We start from the raw sequence: 23833 nt of genomic DNA on the forward strand, positions 1-23833 counted from the left end.
TGCCAGTGGAATCTTTAAACTAAAATCAGTAGGGTGGTTTGTTCTAAATAAATAGCCCTTCAAAACAGTGATTTATGGTGTAACACTTCTTAATTAGATTGTTGCTCAGTTTTAAAAGTTATGGATTCCTCTATGTTGTCCTTTCAGTTTCCTTTCTTGGAGTCCTGTGCAAGTGTCCACTGCAGAATGACTTCCAGGAAGAGTCTTGGGGTGCATACCCGCTTCCTGCTGTAAAGGTCTCGACAGACTGGCTGAAACTTAGACCCAGTGTCTTCCAGGAGCCAGTAGTTGATGAAAGACAGTAGTGAGTCTCTCTTTTGATACAATTTTTTCTTTTAACTTTTCAGTTGTGTAAGGTGATAGTGACTAAAGAAGGATTAATGGTAGTGAAGAAATAGACTGGGTCCCTTAACTGTTCATTTACAGACACTGAGGTTTTTAAAAGTACAGAATTTTTGTAAAGAAAAGTGAGGGTTCTGGGTGTTAAACTATATACAGTATTTGCAAATATGTAACCATTGTTTTTAGATTTTATTCATAGGGGTTTTTTTTTGTTTTTTTTAAGGCTAGAAGGGACCATTTGAAACATCTAGTTTGACTCCTGCATAACATAAGCTAAACAACCTCACCCAGTAATCTGTGTTGGTTTTTTGTACTCGCTCAGTTAGATGTACTGAGACAGATGGCTGTAAAATGATTTTCCCATAGTCATACATTGAGGCTTGGATGTTGCTAGAATCCAAGATTCTCTCAATCTTCAATTTTGTACTGAAGGTCAGCACAGAGAGCATCTCATGGTGTTGCTCTACTCTATGCCTGTAGTACCATAATTATAGGCTTTTTGTGGCACTGCCCAGTCTATTCTATAACTACAGCAATTGTTTAATTTTGTTTGGCTCTATGGATGATTTTTTTTTTCAACATCTAAGTGGCTATTATTGACATACATGTATAAATACTTTTCTTGGGATGTCTTAAAAAAACCAAGATGAAGTACAGTGACTGGATTGATTGGCACTGCCTGAATAAATGTTAATCTTCACAGTAAGAATAGAATATTGTATACCTTAATAAAGAGAAGGCTGCTGTCATTCTGGGGGTAAGTGGCCACAACGGACAGAGCCCTACAAAAGCAGTGGGTATAGCATAGAACTGGGAGTCTGGAGATATAGAGTCTGTTCCTTGCTCAGCCCCTAATTGAGTGGCCTTGGGCAAGTCACTTAACCTCTCTCTGCACCTCAGTTCCCTGATTGCAGTGGGGAGTAAGCACTATAATCCCTATTTGACAAAGTGCTTTGAAATCTGCCCTTAAAAAGTGTTATCTCCAACAGTCACTCAAAATTTAAAAAAAAATAGCTTAGGGAAATTTTTATCTTTCCATAATCTTCCTACTTCAAAAGATAAAGACATCACTCCATGCTTCATTTTGCCAAATCACAGGCTCAGGATAATGAAAAGGAAATCTGAGTTCAACAGTTTTTCAAGTTGTTCCATCATATGTTCAGTTTCCTTTTATAAACTGCAAGTGTAATTTTAAGGGTTTTTTAAAAGAGGCTTATGAAAAAAAACGTGAGTTAAAATTAAGTAAAATTGACAGATATTAAGTTCTTCGTTGATGGGTTGTCCACATGGATTCCTCTTTTACTGCAGATGCATCAGATTCTTCTGGCTATCTGTTTCTACAACTTGCAGGTTCTTTCCATCTCCACCTAACCCCCAATACCTACTCAAGTTCTTTCTTACCACACTTGGCAGAGAGATGGAATCCTTTCAGTCTGCCTGCTTCTCTTCAGTTCAGTTGCAGTGAGTGGTTTAGGTTATACAGTTGTCAGGTTGTTAACTTTTAGATTGCCTGTTGGTTTTAAAGTATTTTTTTACTACTTTCTTTTACTAATTTTTCATAGATAATAGGCTTGGATCTGCCTCCTCTCCCCTTCCATTTTTACGGAGACTTGAGCTGTTATGGTAGATGTTAAATCTCTGGGCTTTAGGAATGCCACTCTGTGGTGCTGCTATTCCATTCAACAGTCTAAGTGGCTATTTTGTTTAGGCAAATGTCATATCCCTGACCATTGCTTTATTTGCTGCTCTTGTTCCAGGCAGACTCAGAAGGTTAGGGGTGCCTGCTTAGTTACTTCTTCTGGAGTACTTCAGTGAAAGCCTCCTCAGACACAGAGAAGGATGTGGCTAAGGCTCAGTCTTTCTCAGCTCATGCCCACGCCAGCTGGGATTTCATCCTGAGCTCTAGGGCTAAGATGTCTAAGGCACCAGTTGTCAGCTTCAATCCAGTTGTTGACTTCTTCACACACAGGTAGGAAGGAGCTTGACACTCCAGAGACAAGACTAGACATCCTCAGAACCAAGACACAAGAGTCAACATGTGTCTAACTTGTTTCAAGTGCCACAGCCAATGGCATCCAAATAGCCCAAGATGGATTCCTCTGGAATCTTGTTACTGGCTATGAAAAGAGTATCTGCGGATTGCCTTTCCTCTCATACAGACTCTTCCTCACTCTCTGTACCCTGCACACACTCAGACAGTCCCCCAACCTGAAGCAAATACTCACCAGCAACTACACACCACACAACAAAAACACCAACCCAAGAACCAAACCCTGCTACAAACCCTGGTGCCAACTCTGTCCACATACCTATTCAAGGGACACCATGATAGGACCTAACCACATCAGCCACACCATCCAGGGCTCGTTCACCTGCATATCTACCAATGTGATATATGCCATCATGTGCCAGCAGTGCCCCTCTGTACATTGGCCAGACCGGACAGTCTCTACGCAAAAGAATAAATGGACACAAATCTGACATCAGGAATCATAACATTCAAAAACCCGTAGAAGAACACTTCAATCTCTCTGGTCACTAATAACAGACCTAAAAGTGTCAATTCTTCAACAAAAAACCTTCAAAAACAGACTCCAACGTGAAGCTGCAGAACTGGAATTAATTTGCAAACTGGGTACCACCAGATTAGGCCTGAATAAAGACTGGGAGTGTTTGGGTCATTACAAAACCTAAACTTAATTTCCCCAATACTAATTTCTCCTTACTGTTAGTCACACCTTCTTGTCAACTGTCTGTAATGGGCCACTCTCTTACCACTTCAAAAGTTATTTTTCCTCACTTGGTATCCTGCGGTTAATTGATTTATCTCGTTAGACTGACGTCACACTTGGTAAAGCAACCCCCACCCTTTCATGTATTTATATTTGCTCCTGTATTTTTCACTTCATGCATCCGATGAAGTGGGTTCTAGCCCACGAAAGCTTATGCCCAAATAAATTGGTTAGTCTCTAAAGTGCCACTGCGACTCCTAATTGTTTTTGCTGATACAGAGTAACACGGTTACCACTCTGAAACCTGTGGTCTTTTTGGCAGTGTGAGTGACCTGTCTGTGGACCTGCTACTGAATTACCCTTTCTGGGATTGTACTGGATTCCCCTCAGCAGTGCAAACTAGACTTGTGGCCACCTAAATCATGGTACTGCATACAGCAGTTGAGAGATCAATACAGTATACTTCCCCTACCCATCTACAATGGGACTCGGTCCACTGGCTCCCTTGACACCTTTGAGGAGCAGTGGGCGCTGTCTGGGGTTCTCTGCTCGGTGTCCCCATCAGGTTCCCTTCTTTTGATCCTTTGACCGCAGTCCTGTCCCTGTTATTACTTCAGTTGTCCCCCGTAATCATTTGGGTTTCAGGCCCTGTTGGTCCTCCCCTTAGGCTGGGGGTGGGGATCCTTTAGCAGTGGGCAGGCTTTGCCCGCCCACTTCCCGGAACCCAGTAAGTACAATGGGACTCAGGGATGGACTCCAAAGATTTCTCTTTGAGCAGGGGAGTGTATGGGTCCCTGGTATTCTCCTGTGTCCACTGATTCAGTATACAAATGCTTATCAGTCATAGCCCTGCTGGACACATTGGGGTATGAAGTGGGTCTGAGAGATTGTCAGCAACTGGTATTGCATACAATTCCATTTTCTTCCTACTCCCCACTCAACTTCCCTGTCCCTCTTCAGGAACCCCTCTCAAGATACGGTTGAAGCAAGAGGGTGGATTCTTCCACTGCTCCAAGATGTGGTGGGAGATTTAGAATTCAGGGGCAGTTGGGGTTTTTAATTCTCATTATTTATTCTTTCTAAAGAAAGAGGGTTGGCAGCCCATTCTAGATTTTTTTGGTGTCTCAACAATATACACCTTGTATCTGAATCTGAAATCCCTCAGATTCCTAGTAGGAACATCTCATTACCAGGGTTCTGTCCTTTAGTCTTTCTCTGCATTGAGAGTGTTCACCAAGAACCTGGTAGTCATAGCAGCTCATTTGCTGAGGAGTTTATTCATATCCCCTTGAAGGGTTGATCTAAGGAAGTTCAGCAAAGCAGGTGGCCAATGCAGTTCAAATAACCTTAATGTTCTTTGCCACACTAAAGCTCAAAGTCAACAAAGAAAAATCCACATTCAGCAGACACCTCATGGATCTGATGATCATGGTCCCACAAGAAGTCCTCTCCTCATTAAACTAGTGGAAGGACCCACTTCAAGTGTACAAGGAAGTACTCTTTGCTGCACCTCTACCTACCAAGACTCTGGGGACAGATGGTTCCATTGAGGGATGTGGAGAGTTCATGTAAGTCACCTTCAAACACCGGGCCTGTGGTCCTCTCAAGAAGTTTGTCTGCACATAAATGTCCTGGAACTCAGAGCCATTTGCCAGGCATGCAAAGCATTCTTGCCTCTACTCCTGGGATTTACAGTCCAAGTGCTAACAAACACCACCACAGTTATATATTATGTCAGCAGTAAAGGAGGAGTTAGGTCATCTGCACAAGAGAGCATTCAGCTCTATTCCTTACCCACTGATGTCACTGGCCCTGCATCATCCAAGCATCAGAACTTGCTAGAAGATCACCTCACCAGGCAGTTTTCAGACAATCACAAGTGGTCAGTCAAGGACCCAGTATTTCAGAGCATTTTTTTGCAAGTGGAGATACCCATCAATTAACCTATTTGCCACAGGTCAGAAAATAAATGCCAAGTGTTCTGCTCCATTCTGGGCTCTCAGATTCCTTTCTCATCCCCTGGACGCTGGGACTAATGTATGCTTTCCCCTAATATCCTTGAGGGACCTGAGAAACCTGAGGCAAGATGTTGGATCAATTGTGATAGCCCCTGCATGGGCCAAGGAGTTCCAGTATTCGGATCTGATGAACCTCTCCGTGGAGCCCCAGATCACTTTGCCTGTCCTGCGCAACATAGTCTCACAGCACAGTGATTAGATCTTTCACCCAGTATTGTTAATAGCCTGGATGCTGGCTCGCTAACATCCACCAGAAAAAGCTGTTCAGTAGAAGTTTAGAACATTCTGTTCCAAAGCAGGAAAGCCTCAACTACATTGACTCGTAGCCAAGTAGAAAGTTTTCTATTCTGGCATTAGGACTAGAAGTCTCCCAGCAATATCGGACTATTTATTATCCCCAAAAGCTGGACTTTGTCAGTTCCACAAGCTGCAATATCTGCATATCACTTTCCTATCCAGAATCACACTATTTTCTCACCCTACAGTGGCTAGATTCATGCTTTCCCCCAGTTTGGGAGCTCCCTTTTTAGGACCTCTATAACATTAAAAGGTTGATGGGTCCCCTCCTTTGAGTTCTTAGCAATCTGTTCCCTCTGCCACCTAGCTATGAAGACTGCCTTTCTAGTAGCCATTACATCTGTTTGAAGGGTAGTAGAGATTCAGGCCCTCAGGACAGGGCTTTCTTACGCTGTGTTTCATAAGGAAAGGGTCACTCTCAGGTCTCATCCCAAGTTCCTGCCCAAAGTTGTTTAAAATGTTTTTGTGTATCTATTTATTCATCTTTGTTTTCTTCCCCAAGACTCGCTCAGTCTCGGGGGAAACTAAATTTCATACACTTGATGTATTAAAGAGATTGTAAGACTACCTTAACAGGATAAAAATATTTTAGGAACATACCTAAACTGTGGCCTTCGTAGAGAAAATGAGTGAAGGGTTAGGCACTATCCTTTGAGATTCTTAGCTCGTCTTCAACTGTAAAAGAACATATTATGAGTGAGTTAGATCCACCTAGCCGCATTAGAGCTCATTCTGCTAGACATCAGGCATCCTATGCTAACTGTTCCTATTTCTGAAGTTTGTATGGTGGGCTGCATGCATGGTTCACTCATTTACAAGACACTATTCTTTGGTGGAGGCTTCCAGATCAGATGCTGCTTATTTTAGGGCTGTTCTCCATTCATTGTTCAAGTAAGACTCCTAGTACCCACATCCAAGCTAACAGACAACTGCTGTTTGTCACCTGGAGTAGAATTCATGTGGACAATCACTCAAAGAAGAGAGAATGGTTACTTACATTACAGTAACTTACATGACATCTTCAAGATGTGTTGTCCACCTAGATTCCATGACCTGCACTCCTTCCCCACTACTATGGAGTCCTACTCCTCTAGGGCTCTGAACTGGTGAAGGAACTCAGGGACATTTGGGCCTGCTTTGCTGTTTATGCCTTTGGGTGAAGGTATGAGAGCATGTAGGGGACAAGCACAGCCCCAACGAACACTGCTGGCCAAAAGAGTCTAATCATGTGTGCATGAGGCACATGTGCACCAGGAGTGGAATCCATTTTGACAACACATCTCTAACAACCATACTTACTGTAAGGTAAGTAATCCATTCTTTCAAAATCATCTTTGATAGTAAATTTTTTTCCCCTGTATGGATACCTCCTTCATCCATCAGACTTGATCTTTCCCTCCTTCCCTCAGAACAAATGAACGTGTACTATTCCTTTTTCCCCTCAAAGTAAAAAGTTCTGAATTCTGCAGTGAGAAGGTAGGACACAGAGCCCTACTTAAAAATCCCTCACTTTTGCTCAATTTGTCTACATGCTCCTATTCTCGTAGTGAAGGGGCAACATCAACTTGATCACGCTGGTCTGATTGTTATACTTTCGTTAGTTGCAAGCAACAGCTAAGATTAATATAACTGAAAACTTGGTGAAATAACCTTATTTTTTCTCTTTCTAGTTCAAGTTGTGCATTTGACAGCTCTTTGTAGTAATCAGTGTCTCTTTGCTGAAAACTCATATCAACAGGGAACAAACTCTTGTACAATATTTTAAAAAGAATTAAATAGACATTCTGTTAAAGTCCTGTATCATCCTTGGATTTTAATAAATTTGTCAATTTTAAAAATTCAAGCTGAACCATGTCTCTTTAAAGTTTTTCTCACGGTACTGCTAAGAACAAAAAGCTTCCTTTAGGATAAAAAACCACTTTTGCCTTTTTTCTCTTCATTGGTTCTCCTGAAACCTGTATATGTTGTGTCTCTCCATCTTTGTAATACTCTAGTGCAGTGGTTCTCAACCTGTGGTCTGCGGATTATGTCTAAGGGGTCCATGAAAGACTTACACTGAAAACTGACTGAACAGAATTCAACTGTATATACAGACAATAGATTTCCAAAGGGGTCCGCACCTCCATTAGAAATGTCCAAAGGGGTCCGTAAATGAAAAAGGTTGAGAACCACTGTCCTAGTCATACTTCTGAGGCCTTTCTATTATATAGTAAAGCTGCGAGTATCCCTGTCCTATTTATTTGGTCCATCGGTCTTAACTGTACTTATTCTTGGACTCATTGGAGAAATAATCCTTGTACTTTAACATGCAGATTTAGAATTTTCTGTACTCTGAAAAATGCAGAAATACACAAGTTCCCACCCTTAAGATTTATGTGCTTTTTCTTGTGGATAATGGATCTTACCTTAAACGGCTGATACAGATTTTTCTTCTGCTGAAACCATATTACCCCAAGGCAGGAATCTTTAATCCCAGATAGGAAAAGAAATATCCATAAAATATACCAATTCTAGTGTGTGGGTCTTCACAATCTGGTTCCTTGCCACCTCTATCTGTTGCCTGAAGACAGCAGCCAGTGCACTTAGGAGGCCTACTTAAAATAGTTTCCAAAGTTTGTTTGTTTTAAACATTTTACACTCACATACCAGACTCCAAAATAGTTAAAGCAGACATCTACTCTTAGTAAAGATTTTATTAATTTATTTCAAAAGGCATGTTGAAAGTATGGCAAGTATCATGGATGAGAACTACACTGATGCTATTTATACTCCACCTCTATTCCCCTCACGCCCTACCATACAAACAGAATGAGGGTTTGTTACTTAGATTAGATCAAAGAGGATTTGATGGACTTACAAAATCAACATTTTTACATCCACCAATCTCAGTAGCCATTCAGGAAAAGTCGCTGACCTACCTTCAGGATACATGTTTGTGTTTCAATCCATCATGTGTTAGATAATGACTAAGATTTACTGAAAAGGTCAGATTCATTCTGAGAGCTCTGGGCATGTGTAGGGCGTGGGTCTCACTGCTGCGGCGCCTCCTGCTGGTCGTCCTTGGGAATTAGATTTCCCAGCCTTGGAGCGCCCTCTGCAGGCCGGTGATCCACCTTGCCACTGGCCCCGTGTCCCTCCCAGGACCCCGGTGCCCCTTTTCCGCCGGGTGCTGCCCCCTGGCAGTACCCCCACAGTTCTGGGTCTCCCCTTCCCAGGGGAACCCCCACCCACTATCCCCACTTTGCCTCAGTCTTGGCTACTGCCCAGTCTCCATCTAGCCCTCGTTCACTGGGGCAGACTGCAGTATCAGCCACTCATCACAGGCAAAGGGGTTCGGACCTGCTGCCTCTGCCTACCCATGGGCTGCCCCCTGCAACTCTACACCTACTAGGCCTTGCCAGGCCTGCAGCCTTGGGCTTTCCTAGGCCGGAGCTCCCAGCTCCTCTGGCCCTTCCCCAGCCCTGCTCCCAATCTAGGTGTCTGGTTAAGCTCCCTTGTGCCAGGCCCTTCTCTCTCTGAAGGCAGAGAGAGTGATGTCTGGGCTCCTGGCTCACTGCCTCTTATAGGGGCCAGCTGGGCCTGATTGGGGTGTGGCCCAGCTGCAGCCGCTTCCCCTAATCAGCCCAGCTTTTAGAGCTGCAGCCCTCTCCAGGGCTGCTTTTACCCCTGCAGCCCTCCTTCAGGGCTGATGTCAAGCCCTTCAGGGCAGGAGCGGTGTCCACTCCGCTACAGCATGCCTTTGACTTAGAATGCCTATTGCTTTCACAGAATTGATGCCAGTTACTACAGGATATAAATGTTAATCCAAGGCATTGACTGCCAGAGGGAAGGGGAGATGAGGGGGTCTGTCACAGGAGGCAAGTGAACTGCAATATAAATATTACTGGTACACTTGTAAAGTTTAAGTGGGACCCTGACAAATTAGGCACAACGAAAATTTGAAATGGATTAGTATTCTTTAATCTCTGCTCCCCACCTCACTCCCTTGAGGCAACAAAACTTGGGGGTTGTTTGGTGAAACTGCCTAGAATATGGTAGGAAATACTTTCTCCTTCATCTGACACATAACTCGTCTTTCTTTTTACTGGTGCCAGCCCCTTGCACTTTTGCGCACACTGTACTTGGTAATTAACACTGGTAGTGAAAAGATACTAACTCCTGTTTTGTAGCCCAGTTTGCAAGTGTTTGCCCATGAGGGGAGCCATACAACTGGAAGGAGTCTCCAGGCCAGAGCCATGCCTTCAGAGACAGAGTTTTAAGAATTCCTTGAGCTCAATTGTAGGGGCGAGAGGTGGATTGTGAAACGTGAGATGGGATCAGGATGCAGGTTATTTCCAATATGGCTACTGTAGGAGTCCATGCTGCAGGATGTGTTTTACAGGCTATTCAGGTTTTTTAACCCTCAGCAAGTATCTGCTGGAGTCACTAAATTCTTCTATGCTAATAGAGCTGCAAGCTCAGTTAACCAATCTGCTCAAGTTCAAGGTGGCTATAAGCTCTGTCAGTACGGCTAATGGTGTTTTGTAAGCTCCTTTACCTGGACCATTCTGGTTAAAGGAATTTAGGCTTCTCTGAGTAATTCTTGATTTATCTGATCTTCATTTCAACCTGTATTGTTTCACTGAATTTAAATGCATCACTTTTGCTTCACTCCTATAACTATAGGACAATATAGCTGGAAGAAAATAATATACAGAGTATTTTCATGATCAGTATTTTAAAATAAGACTGAGGAAATTCACAAACTTTGACAAATCCTTATACTGTATTTTAATTTGCTAAACTTATTAGAATGTTATAAAATTTCATACATTTCTTACAAGCCCTATGCCAGGGTGGCCAAACTGAGGCTTGTGAGCCACATTCGACTCTTCTACCAGTAAGGTGCGGCTCGTGGAGCTCCATTCCCCCCAATTCTCCACCTACCAGACTGCGGCGGGAGCGGCTTGGGCCCTCTGCCTTGCAGCGGAGTGGTGGGGTAGAGGCTTCTGTCCAGTGAGGAGAGGGGTCTCAGGGCTTCGGCCCCACAGGTGCACCTGCCGGGGCTTGGGGCTTCAGCAGGAGCAGGGTTGAAACCCCGAGCCCCGTCTAGGTGTGCCATGGCTCTCAAACTTCTGAAGATTGTCGTATGCGGCTCAGAGGGTCAGTAAGTTTGGCCACCCCTGCCTTATGCTCTACAAAAGCAGCCATACACTAGCACAAATGCGGACTACATTTCTTAGGGTACGTCTATACTTACCCGCTGGTTCGGCGGCAAGCAATCGATCTTCTGGGATCGATTTATCGTGTCTTGTCTAGACGCGATAAATCGATCCCGGAAGTGCTCGCCGTCGACACCGGTAATCCTGCTCCGCGAGAGGAGTAGGCGGAGTCGACGGGGGAGCCTGCCTGCCGCGTGTGGACCCGCGGTAAGTACCTTTAAGTTCGAACTAAGATACTTCGACTTCAGCTACGTTATTCGCGTAGCTGAAGTTGCGTATCTTAGTTCGAACTGGGGGCTTAGTGTGGACCAGTCCTAAATAGCAAGTAATCTGTTTAGCCACAGACCCAACTAGAATTCATCCTCCTGGAATATGCCTGTGTCTTACCCATCAGAACTTTTCTTCACATTCTTCCATTTCCACTACTACTGTGATATTTTTATATCTCACCATGAGTCAGATTTGGAGGGTTGGGGAGTGTAATAGTACTGTGCTCCATTCAAGCTCATCTAGCAATCAGAGTACCATGTGCTTGCAAAACAAGTAGCAAAATGGTTGTCAGTGGTTGATTTTAAGCCTGTTGATGGCAATTAAATGTTAACGCGCTATTGAGATAATGGAGTATTTCACATCTCTATTCAAGCTATTTTCAGTCTGTCTGCAGACACAGCTTTACATTTGAAAGATTATTTGCCAACTTATGCTTTCCTTTATTTTTAAAAAAATCTGCAAAAACAGTTGGGGCCCCAGAGAATAAAGGCATACCACAGAGTGCTGAATCAGTCCAACCCTTCCATCTCACTGTTGCCATGGCACCCATATGCCCACACTTGTGTACCTCACTACACTTTTATTAATAAGACCTGACTATCCATAGATAGACAGATATCCACTATTTCCCCCTCTGTTGTAAAATCAGAGGACTTTATTTCATTCTTAAACAATTGCCTCACTTTATACGTGCCCCATAGAGTAGTTCTCAGATTTGAAATTGAAACAGAGTGGTATTTCCAGTCATTGCACCAGCTTTAGCAGGTCATGCATGTAGAGTGAAGGTAGTTCAGTGTTCAACTTAAATCCAACCTGAACTTAGGACTTCCTGATGTTCCAACATCTACTTCTAGAACTACAATATTCTGTTAAGGTTTTTAGAAGTAATGAGTCTGCTCAACCCTAACTATATCTTACAGAAGTATTTTGTCTCTGACCTGATTTTCAGATATGTTCTCTTGAGAAGAGTCAGCTTTGAAGTGGAAAGTACGAACTACAAATAAATGCTGTGAACTCATTCCCCTAGTATAATATTTTAAAATCAAGTGACACCTGTGGTTTGTTTCTCTCTAGCTGGTACATGCACTTGCCATACTTCCAGAATTTGGAGACAAGAAACTGGGTTCTCTGGTTATCTTATACTGCCTTTTGAAAGAATTTTGCAGTGAGGGAGGGATGCCAAAAATCTTGATAATGTTATCCATTCTTGGAAGCAGTTGTGCTGAGTTGGATTTCAACTCTGTCATAGGTCTCCATATTTAATTGGTACAATCAGTAGAATTCCAGTTCAGACATACCATGACAAGTGGAAACTATCTTCTTTTGATTTCTAGCATTTGGCCGTGGCTGATTTCTCTGCTAAACAGCTTCCAGCCCCATGAGGAAGATCTTTCCAGCACTAATGGTAAGGATGCCCCTAGACTGTGTTCTGTGAAAGGGAGGTGGGAGAGGGGGAGGAAGTGTCTCTAGCATCATTGGTGTTGGGGTATCATGGTTGGATATGAAAGTCAAATAAAGCACCGTCCAGTATTAGTGCACTCAGAATGTGAATATTTTACAAACTGCTCTTTCCTGTGCTGAGCATATTGTATTTCATTTTATCTATCCTTCACTTCCTCTAGATCCCACAGCATGAGCAGTACAGCATTTATCTAGTAGTGTGAGCTGTACTGTATATGGTGCCTGGATATCCATAACCTTACTGGTGCAGCATATTTCAGGCCTTGTTTACTGATATTCTTTCCTGTCTGATTGTTCACCAGCTACCCCACTTCCAGAGGAGTTTGAGTTGCAGGGATTCTTGGCTCTGAGACCCTCATTCAGGTGAGTGGCCGCTGAAAGATGCTTTACCTGTACTGGTGGTGAAGTACTGAGATGAAGACTTTGTGGTAGGGAGATACTGACGTTCTGCACTAACCCTGTTTTCACAGCAAGTACAGATGAAAGTAGATCTCCTTACAAACAATTTTAATAAGTAAAAAGTGGTCTGCTTGCAGGACTCCAATCTCTCTAGTTTCGTGATGAACTGGAGTCCATGTCCGGTATCAGACAGGAGTAAAATTTTTGAGGAAGGGAAAGTTTCATTTTTTTGAACACATTTGTATATAAAACATACTAAAACTTGTAACATGGACGGGGTTCTTTTTTTTTGGTTTTAATTTTTAGATTTTCCTTTTTGCATTTTTCCTTCAATAGCCTTCAACCCAGCTTTGGAAACAGTGATGATCTTAAAGGAGAACTCACACTGAGAACTTGGGAAAGGAATATATTTATATGAAAAATACTACTTGGCCCTTTTGTTTCCTTTCCTGCTGTTGAAGTTGTTGTGGGATTTTCTCCCTCTGAGCCTAACTTGTTCTTCAGTTTGATCCTGTAGCAAAGTAGTTTTCCTATGCTTGACATATGAATAATTTCCATAGCATCAGAGTACTAATAGCACTATGACTTCACTACAGGAGCCAGGAGGAGATGGCTAGTGAGGGAGAAACATTGGTTTAAACAAATTAAACTCCTTATGAAAAATTATTAAATCCAATCACTTACTGTTAACCTTTATGCTTGTGGTCTTAATTAATATGAGGGTATTTCCTAATATCATGCACCCTTTTGTCATGTCATAAAGGACTTGACGTCACTAACTTACTTGCTTAATGTAGACCTTCTTTATTAAAGTAATATAACTGAAAATGCAATTCCGATATCTGTAACTGTATTTAGGTTATTAAACCCTGCTGAAAATGAAACCTGCAATAGCTTTCTGTACAATTCATCGTTCTTTTTGAAAGCCTCCGTTTGTCTTTACGGTACAAGAGGTAACTGAGATTAATTTTATTTTCCATTCTTTGTTTACGTCCACATTAGGAACTTGGATTTCTCCAAAGGCCACCAGGGGATTACAGGAGACAAAGAAGGGCAGCAGCGACGGGTACGGCAGCAACGACTGATCTTCACAGGAAAATGGATTGCTGACAACCAGCCAAGGTATCTACGCAGCTGCTGGTGCTCTCTCACTCCTGTTTGTATATTGTTCTTGCTGTAAAGCATAGTAGTATTGACAGATGCTGGAGATTTAACCGTTTTGAGTGGAAATGTTGATATGTTGCCTTAGTGTATTGTAGAACACTACATATGTAAGTAAATGTTTTGTACTGTGGTAGTGACTAAAAAATAGTGCGCGAATGCATGGTGCTGATAATGGGCATTCGTGAAACTTGTAATTAGTGGAGAATACACAGTTTCTTAGATTTACCTGTTTGGGGCAGGGATTGTATCTTCCTACATGGTGGTAAAGCATCTAGTACAATGGGACCTCTGAGTACTACTGTGGTACAATTAAATAACAATACTGGCAATAGTAGGTGAAGTGGTAGAGACTGGGTAATGGTGGGTGGGTGTGCATATTGAAGAGTGCCATCGGCCTGGAAGGTATAATGTAATTTGTGTTATAGAGTTAGTACTGAGGCTGCGGGGTTCGTGTGCTGGCTCCTTGCTTGTTGTGTATGTCATGCCATTATTATAGCCTGGGAAGATGGGTTACATGGTTAAAACGACTACTACATGCTATTCAGTACCTTTTTTTTCTTTTTTTAGGCTGATTCAGTGTGAAAACGAAGTAGGAAAACTGTTGTTTTTGACAGAAATCCCAGAGTTGTTTCTAGAGGACCCTAGTGAAGCCAAAGAGAGTCTCGTCCTACAAGAAACATCCATTGCAGAGCCACTGTCTACAGATGGGAGCCCAGGACTCAAATCAGTTCTGTCTACTGGCAGAAATCTTAGCAACTGTGACACTGGGGAGAAACCAATGGTCACATTCAAAGAGAACATTAAACCACGAGAGGTAAACCGAGAGCAAGGGCGAATCTATCCACCTAAAGATGTGGGTAGGGAAAGAAGGGACTATAGCAAAGGAATAACAGCTACTAAAAATGATGGAAAGAAAGACAACAAGAGAAAGAATGAAACCAAGAAATGCAGCTTGGAGAAGATGCAGGAAGCAGGAAAGCAGAATGTGGCAGTGCAGGTAAGGCATTGAGATTCTGAGTACAGCGTCTGTCTCTTGCCTTTTTCTTAGATGGTAAGCTCTTTGGAGCAGGGATTGGCTTTTTGTATGTGCAGCATCTAGCTGAAAGGAGCCCTAACTGAGGTCCTAGGTGCTATTTCTATGCAAATAGTTAATAATTGGAGAACAGCAACAGGCCTTATTTAGGGACTAGATATAAAAGTGATTCATGGCATTTCCTTACAAGTTTACTCTTGGGGGAAGGGAGGTAATGGAGGGTGACCTGGTTGCTGTGTTCAGTGCCTTAAATTGTAGTTCTACACTGAAAAGTCACTAGTTAAAAATGGCACTTCTGACTTGACAGATCAGCTCCTCTACTATACACAAGGGCCTGTTTACTTTAGTGTCATACATTTTTACTAGGGCTGTCGAATAATCGCTGTTAACTCAAGCGATTAACTTAAAAAATTAATTGGGATTAATCTCAGTTTTAATCACACTATGAAACAATAGACTACCAATTGAAATTTAATAAATATTTTGGATGTTTTTCTACATTTTTAAATATTTGATTTCAGTTTACAACACAGAATACAAAGTGTACAGTGCTCACTTTATATTATTTTTGATTACAGATATTTGCACTGTAAAAATGATAAACGAAAGAAATAGTATTTTTCAATTCACCTCATACAAGTACTGTAGTGCAATCTCTTTATCTTGAAAGTTGAACTTACAAATGTAGATATTGTTTTTGTTACATAAGTGCACTCAAAAACAAAGCAATGTAAAACTATAAGTCCTCACTCAGTCCTACTTCTTGTTTAGCCAATCACTAAGACAAACAAGTTTGTTTACATGTATGGGAGATAATGTTGCCCACGTCTTATTTACAATGTCACCTGAAAATGAGAACAGGTGTTCACATGATGCTGTTGTAGCTGGCATTGCTAGGTATTTCCATGCCAGGTATGCTAAACATTCGTATGCCCTTTCATGCTTCCGCCACCATTCCAGAGGACATGCTTCCATGCCGATGACACTCTTAAAATAAATAATGCACTAATTAAATTTGTGACTGAACTCCTTGGGGGAGAATTGTATGTCTCCTGCTCTGTTTTACATGCATTCTGCCATATATTTTGTCTTATGGCAGTCTCGGATGACGACCCAGCACATATTGTTCAATTTAAGAACACTTTTACTGCAGATTTGACAAAATTCAAAGACTGTACCAAATGTGAGATTTCTAAAGATAGCTACAGCACTTGACCCAAGGTTTAAGAATCTGAAGTGCCTTCCAAAATCTGAGAGACACGAGGTGTGGAGCATGTTTTCAGAAATCTTAAAAGAGCAACACTCCGATGTGGAAACTACAGAACCCGAACCACCAAAACAGAAAATCAATCTTTTGTTGGTGGCATCTGACTCAGATGATGATAACGAACGTGCGAGAGTCCTCCATGCTTTGGATCGTTATTGAGCAGAACCCATCATCAGCATGGCAGTATGTCCTCTGGAATGGTGGGCGAAGCATGAAGGGACATATGAATCTTTAGTGCATCTGGCACGTAAATATCGTGCAACGCCGGCTAGAATAGTGCCAGGCGAATGCCTGTTCTCACTTTCAGGTGACATTATAAACAAGAAGTGCGCAGCATTATCTCCTGCTAATGTAAACAAACTTGTTTGTCTGAGCGATTGGCTGAACAAGAAGTAGGACTGAGTGAACTTGTAGGCTCTAAAGTTTTACATAGTTTTATTTTTAAGTGCGGTTATTTTTTGTACGTAATTCTACATTTGTAAGTTCAACTTTCATGATAAAGAGATTGCACTACAGTACTTGTATTAGGTGAATTGAAAAATACTATTTCTTTTGGTTTTTTTACAGTGCAAATATTTGTAATAAAAAATAAAGTGAGCACTGTACACTTTGTATTCTGAGTTGTAATGGAAATCAACATATTTGAAAATATAGAAAACATCCAAAAATATCTAAATAAATGGTATTCTATTGTTTAACAGAGCAATTAATCAGGTTTTTTTAATCGCTTGACAGCCCTAATTTTTACTACTGTTAGCACTACATAATCTGCAAAGCTTGAGTATAGACTGAATTCTGTTCTGCCTCATATATTAACTTGATTCAAGACAATAGGGATGCATAGGTGTACATGAGGACAGAAACTGACTTGTAGAATCTTACTGCTGGTGGTTCATGAGCCAGCTAACACAGCTTGACTTTCAGATACCAGATTGTTGTAAGGCTGAGAGTTAATAAGCCACCTTTTTAACTTGTAACTGAGAATATTTGGTAAGGAGTCATTGATGGACTCAACCCTAGAACTCCTAATGCCATTTTTAGTACCACCCTTTTGTAGAGAACCATTACATTTTGAGGGACCCCAAGGATCTAGGAAAAATCACTTCAGCTGTCTAGAAAGAGTGAGTGTGTATCAGATCCATCAGCTGCCTTTGCTACAGTATCTATGATGTTGATACAGCTCCTTTTTTGGCAGTGATTGATAGACTTACTCTGCGGTGATTCAATTTATTTTCTTTGAGGGAATCAGAGAGTGGCTTTGGACAACTGGTCTTCTGCTCATTCTCTTCTTAGGGCTTTCTTGAACATTCATACTTCATCTAATGCAGAATGTAGTGCAGTTGTGTATCTATATTCCAAAGATGACACTAACATTTCATTTCTCGTTTCAATTCAAGGGGTTGATCATTACCCCTTAATTGTTTGGGTCCTGGCCATCTTAAGACTGCATGTCTCCTCAGCACTCCCCTGACAGTTGAAATTCTGATGAGGGTCATCAGCTGACATGTCTCAGATTCAAACAGGGACTGTGGAGGCATAATTTTTTCAGTGGCATGTTTAGACTAGAGTCAAATTCCCTCCCTTTGTTGGTCTGACAGCTTTAGTTTGACTTTAGGTCATTCTGCAAAGCCCATCTGTTTGCTCAGGCTTTCCCTGAAGGAACTGGTTGTTCTTTTGTGGTGGGGAGGTGAAGTACAGAAGAAATTGTCAATCTTACATTTTTGTTTTCATAAATTGTAAGTGAAGCAAGACTAGTAAGAGTAAGTTAGACATCACAAAAATAAACCAGGGGAAATTGGCTAGATCCTAGGACAGTTCTTTACAAATTCCAGTGAAACGGGAAGGATTACACTAAAAGATAACGAGGAGTCCTTGTGGCACCTTAGAGACTAACAAATGTATTTGGGCATAAGCTTTCGTGGGCTATGACCCACTTCATCAGATGCATGGAGTGAAAAATACAGTAGGTAGGTATAAATAATATACAGCACATGAAAAGATGGGAGTTACCTTACCAAATGGGGGGTCAGTGCTAACGAGGGCAATTCAGTCACGGTGGATGTGGCCCATTCCCAACAGTTGACAAGAAGGTCTGAGTATCAACAGAGGGAAAATTTACTTTTTGTAGTGACCCAGCCACTCCCGGTCTTTATTCAGGCCTAATTTGATGGTGTCAAGTTTGCAAATTAATTCCAGTTCTGCAGTTTCTTGTTGAAGTCTGTTTTTCAAGTTTTTTCATTGAAGAATGGCCACTTTTAAGTCTTTTATTGAGTGTCCAGGGAGATTGAATTGCTCTCCTACTGGTTTTTGAATGTTACAATTCTTGATGTCTGATTTGTGTCCATTTATTCTTTTGTGTAGAGACTGTCCGATTTGGCCAATGTAAATGGCAGAGGGTAGGGTTACCATATTTCAGCAAGCAAAAAAGAGGACGGGAGAAGCCCCTGCCCCTCCCACTTCCTGCCCCCCTCAGAACCCCCAACCCTCCCCCCGCTCCTTGTCCCCTGACTGACCCCTCCTGGGATCCCTGCTCTTAACTGCCCTCCAGGACTCCACCCCCTACCTAAGCCTCCCTGCCTCTTGTCCCCTGACTGCCCCCCCGGACCCTACCCCCTACCTGTACCCTGACTGCCCAAAACCTTATCCACACCCCCCCAGGAAGCCTCCCCCGAACTCCCGACACCCCCCCCCCCCCCCCCGCCCCCTTGCCTGCCCCCTCCAGAACCTCCCTGCCCCTTCTCCGACCCCCTGGCCCCCTTACCCTGCTGCTCAGACTAGCGTGCTGGGGAGGCGGAGCAGGGGGAGGAGCTCCAGACTGCCGGTGCGAACGGCCAGCTGGTGATCTGTGAATGCAGGGAGGGAGGGAGTGCTCTCAGCTGCAGGGGAGAGGAGGGGGAAGCGGGGGGAGGGCTCTCCCTGGCGGTCGGCGCGCCCTGTGGGTGGCGCCCCCCCCCGGCCGGCCCCGCGGGCCGCGGGCCCCCTGCTGGGGGGGGGGGGGGGGGGTGGAACGTCCGGACATTTACAAATTCCCCCCGGATGCTATTTTTAACTCTAAAAGCCGGACATGTCCGGGGGAATCCGGACGAATGGTAACCCTAGCAGAGGGGCATTGCTGGCACATGATGGCATATATCACATTGGTAGATGTGCAGGTAAACGAGCCCCTGATGGTATGGCTGATGTGGTTAGGTCCTATGATGGTGTCCCTTGAATAGATATGCGGACAGAGTTGGCAACAGGGTTTGTTGCAGGGATTGGTTCCTGGGTTAGTGTTTCTGTTGTGTGGTGTGTAGTTGCTGGTGAGTATTTGGGGGTCTGTCTGTAAGCGAGGACTGACCTGTCTCCCAAGGTCTGTGAGAGTGAGGGATCATCCTCCAGGATAGGTTGCACATCCTCAATGATGCACTGGAGAGGTTTTAGTTGAGGGCTTTGGTGATGGCTAGTGGCGTTCTGTTACTTTCTTCGTTGGGCCTGTCCTGTAGTAGGTGACTTCTGGGTACCCTTCTGGCTCTGTCAATCTGGAATGGGCCACATCCACCCTGACTGAATTGGCCTTGTTAGCACTGACCCCCCACTTGGTAAGGCAACTCCCATTTTTTCATGTGCTGTATATTTATACCTACCTGCTGTATTTTTCACTCCATGCGTCTGACAAAAGCTTATGCCCAATAAATTTTAGTCTCTAAGGCCTGGTCTACACTGGGGGGAGGAGGGGATCGACCTAAGATACACAACTTCAGCTACGAGAATAGCGTAGTTGAAGTCGACGTATCTTAGGTCGACTTACCTCGCATCCTCACGGTGCGGTGTTGACTGTTGCCGCTCCCCTGTTGACTCCGCTTCCGCCTCTCGCCGCGGTGGAGTACAGGAGTCGACGGCAGAGCGATCAGGGATCAATTTATCGCGTCTACACTAGACACGATAAATCGATCACTACCCGCCGATCCAGCGGGTAGTGTAGATGTACCCTAAGGTACCACAAAGACTCCTCGTTGTTTTTGCTGATACAGACTAACACAGCTGTCACTAAAAGATAAACATACATAAGGAAAGGGAGAGTGCCTTAATTTACATCCTCTTCTAGCCCTCTCAGTGTACGAGTTACTTCAGCTTACTCAACTCACTCATCTAGACTCTCATCAGCTTACCATCATGTAACTTATACTGCTTTACCTGAAACTGGGGCCCTACCAAATTCACAGCCATGAAAAATGCATCACGGACTGTGAAATCTGGTCTCCCCCCGTGAAATCTGTTTTTTTGTGAGTGCTTTTACCCTATACTTTTGAATCTTGGCCCACTCAATCTAAGGAAATCAGAGTTGGTGTACAATAACTAGTGTGGAAAGCCCAGAAAAGAGGGGTGTAGCAGGTAAAATAGGAGGGTGTAAGGAGTTGTTTGCTCAAGTGGCATAGTAGATTGCGCTTATTAGCAACTCTTTGGCTGCCAGCAAAAAGTTGCTATTATCAGAGAGTTGCTAATAAGCAGAAGGCAGATTTGCAAGGCAGCAGCCAGGGAAGAAAGCATTGGGACATGCCTTTTCTGGATGTAGCCATGCAAACCTGACTCTGGCAGGGCAGCTGCAGTCTGGATGTTGGGACTTTCTATGGGGAGCTGAGGGGCTCATGAGGTTGCACCATACCTCTTCCTAAACTCTCCACGGGTCAGGGATCAGCACATCCCAGTGCTTTCTTCCTGGTATGCAGTCTCTTGGCAAGGCTCAGGGAGAGGTACTGTGCCACGCTGACATCCGGGATGCAGCTCCCCTCCCTGTTACTGCCCTGCCCACAACCTTCCTGCCCATCCATAGCCCCATACCGCCTGTGCAGTCCCTGTGTGCGGGGAGGTTTGCTGGGCTGCAGCCCCAGAAGGAAGAACTGGGATGGGATGGGCTGAGCACTGGCAGCAGGCAGGTTTGGGGGGGTTGCAAGCAAGGAAGGCCTGTCCCACCACTTCCTTTCCTGGCAGCAGCCTTGCAAATCTGCCTGCGGTGGGGCCTTTCTTTAAAATAAGGGATGTGGGGAGGGGTGCTAATAAGTGGTGTGCCGTTGCCAGTATCCAAATCCCATTAACATTGATGTTAATGAGAATGGAATTGGCAACATTTTGCTGGGACGCATTAACTGGAAGTTGCTAACATCAGAATTGCCATTAAGTGGAATCTACTGTATACCATCTTACAAGTCACTGCTACGTTTGGCCTATGTATCCAACTAGAAGTGGATGAGAGACTACTTGATAACTCTCACAGAGAGGGCTGGAGAAAGGTACAACTTACATCTACTTATATTGGCTCCTGAATTTGGCTTTGTTCTCTGGGTAGAGTTTAATGTTGTTTCATTCCTGATAGTGAGTGGCTGTATTTACTGTGCTGTTGGGCAGTTTAAGAGAAACTATGGAAGTACATTGTGCTTCCCAGAGCAGTTTCAACACTGGTGTATTGAATATTAGCCAGATTTCTGGCTGCAGACAACTGTCCAGGCAACGGGGGTTTGTGAAATCAGCTAAGCCTTATGTTGAAGGGACTGTCCAGCTGCCCTGTTCAGGCAGCATTCCATCTCCTTTGCAAGCTAGAGCAGTACAAGGGGGGGTGAAGCCAAGGGACAGGATATAGCCCAATGTGTTTAAGATAAATAATAGTTCAAATTTAATAGCACCTAATTGTATAATTTTCTCAAAGATAATTTTTCCCATTTCACAGATAAGGGAAATGCTTGCTCAGTGGCACACAGAGTATGACAGTGTGGAATAGACTGATTCCCTGAATCCTGCTCTAAGCACTAGACCATGTTATCTCACCTGGGAGCAATGAATCCAACAGGGCAGTAGAAAGTGTAATGGAGATTTTCTTAGGGAATAAGACACTTGGTAGAATGGTCTCTGATGTAAAGCTGACTTTCTCCAAGTATCCTGAGGTTCCCCATTAATCTCTAAATCAGACCCAATCAATCAGTCGATGCAGCTAATAATTGTGTTAGTGATTTAAATTAAGTGGTTTATGGAACTGTAATATTAAAGACTTGCGTTGGGCTTAATGTTGCTAAGACATTTTGTTTATGCACGAATATCGTGTAAACCAGTGCTGAAGAAATGACAGGCTTGCTGGCTGGTAAATGCGTGTCCTGGTAGCATGTTTACTGTATGAGGGGCACTGTTTGGTCATAGTATTATAAAGGTAACCTGCAAAGGAAAAAATTTACACTTCTAATCTGCTTTACGATAGATAAAGAATTTTTATTTCAATGGGATTACTTTTGTTTAAAGTTAAGCATGTGTATGAGTGTTTACAGTACCTTGGACTAAAGTTTGTCACTTTTTCAGTGACAAAATCTGTCACTGGGGGAAAAAAAAGTTACTTTCAACACTAACAAAGCTATTAACTTTTTAAATACACACAGGCCACAGCTTTCAAAAATAGAGGTCTAAAATTAGGCACCTAAATCCATATTTAGGCACTTAAGGGTGGAATTTTCAAAGTCACTTTAGTGACTGAAGAGCAAAGTTGACTTCAAACCCTGGAGGAGTATAGCCTGGTGAAAATAATGCATCTTTCTTGACTTGTGGAAATTCAGTATATCAAAAGGTGATGTTGGCTACAGATATGTAGTTTATCAGCTTTGTGGTTGAGAGTTTATGGCATCCTCACAGTAAGGTTGATAATGAGGCTCTGTCTTTTTCAGCATAAATAAGTGTTTAAAATGTAAATTATTTTGGATTTTTTTTTTCCCAATATAAAATCTCAAATTCTGCTATTTAGGAAACTAAAGAAACAAACAAATATAAAACATCCACTTCAGCAAGTTAAGACTATAAAATGGTAAGAAAGTTAAAAACTAATGACAAAATCTGATTAGATTTTTAAAAAATCTAATAAAATTATCAGTCCTGCAAGCAGAAGAAATCCATTTTGGGAAAAACTTCAAAGCCTACTTCAGTACATAAAGAAATAAAACAGGACAGAAGACCCCTTTTTGCGGGTCACCTTCAGAACTTTTGTACAACATTGATGTTTTAATTTTCATTTTATGGAAAATACTTTGGGGATATTCAAACGTTCCTATTGCCTGATTGCGAAGGGGGTACTTGTTTTCATGTAGCTATTACACAATAATTTGAAAGGGGTCTGCTTCCAAATCAGTCACAGTAATAGAGTTGCCAGTAGAATTAGGAACTTGAGGTGCACACAAGAAACAAAACTCTGCATGTTTTCTGACTAGTAAAATTTATTTGCTAAACAAACAAGATCACAAACCCTGTAATACATCAAAGGAGATGGAGCCAATACAAAATGGCTAGCACTTGCATATTCGCATCATCTCTTGTGAGGAGCCCCAGAATACATGAGGTGATCTGCGTGTGGTTGTCAAATCAACGCAACCAACATGTTCGACTGCCCTCAGGCTGGGTCTTAACTCGAATAGGGTGTTATGCCAATGCCCACCGTATCTTATACATATTCAGTGATGGTTTTAACCTTTTCCCTTATAGGTACTTCTACCCTCAATAAAATTGGAGTCCCTGTCTTCAGTCGCTCAATTTGTCTCTTACGTCATACTTATTAGCATTTACATCAATTAGTTGCCATGGTACATCTGCAGTTAGTACATGTTTTAGTTAAGCTCAACATCCTTTAAAATTTCCCTAAAATT

General features: G+C 42.8%; 1 protein-coding gene across 3 annotated transcripts in view; it reads left to right on the top strand.

Moving 5' to 3' along the window:
* The window catches only part of LOC112113455 (protein SMG7), a 103476-nt gene that overhangs the window by 64089 nt on the left and 15554 nt on the right, over nucleotides 1-23833 (top strand). For all 3 annotated transcript variants that reach the window (XM_024209743.3, XM_024209745.3, XM_024209744.2), the window contains exons 10-14: nucleotides 148-304; nucleotides 12195-12265; nucleotides 12624-12684; nucleotides 13723-13842; nucleotides 14452-14881. In XM_024209743.3, coding sequence (XP_024065511.1) covers nucleotides 148-304; nucleotides 12195-12265; nucleotides 12624-12684; nucleotides 13723-13842; nucleotides 14452-14881 — 839 coding nt within the window. The remainder of the gene's footprint in view (nucleotides 1-147; nucleotides 305-12194; nucleotides 12266-12623; nucleotides 12685-13722; nucleotides 13843-14451; nucleotides 14882-23833) is intronic.

This window comes from Terrapene carolina, unplaced genomic scaffold (genome assembly GCF_002925995.2).
Source record: "Terrapene carolina triunguis isolate 2854851 unplaced genomic scaffold, T_m_triunguis-2.0 Scaffold211, whole genome shotgun sequence".
Classification (NCBI taxonomy): Eukaryota; Metazoa; Chordata; order Testudines; family Emydidae; genus Terrapene; species Terrapene triunguis.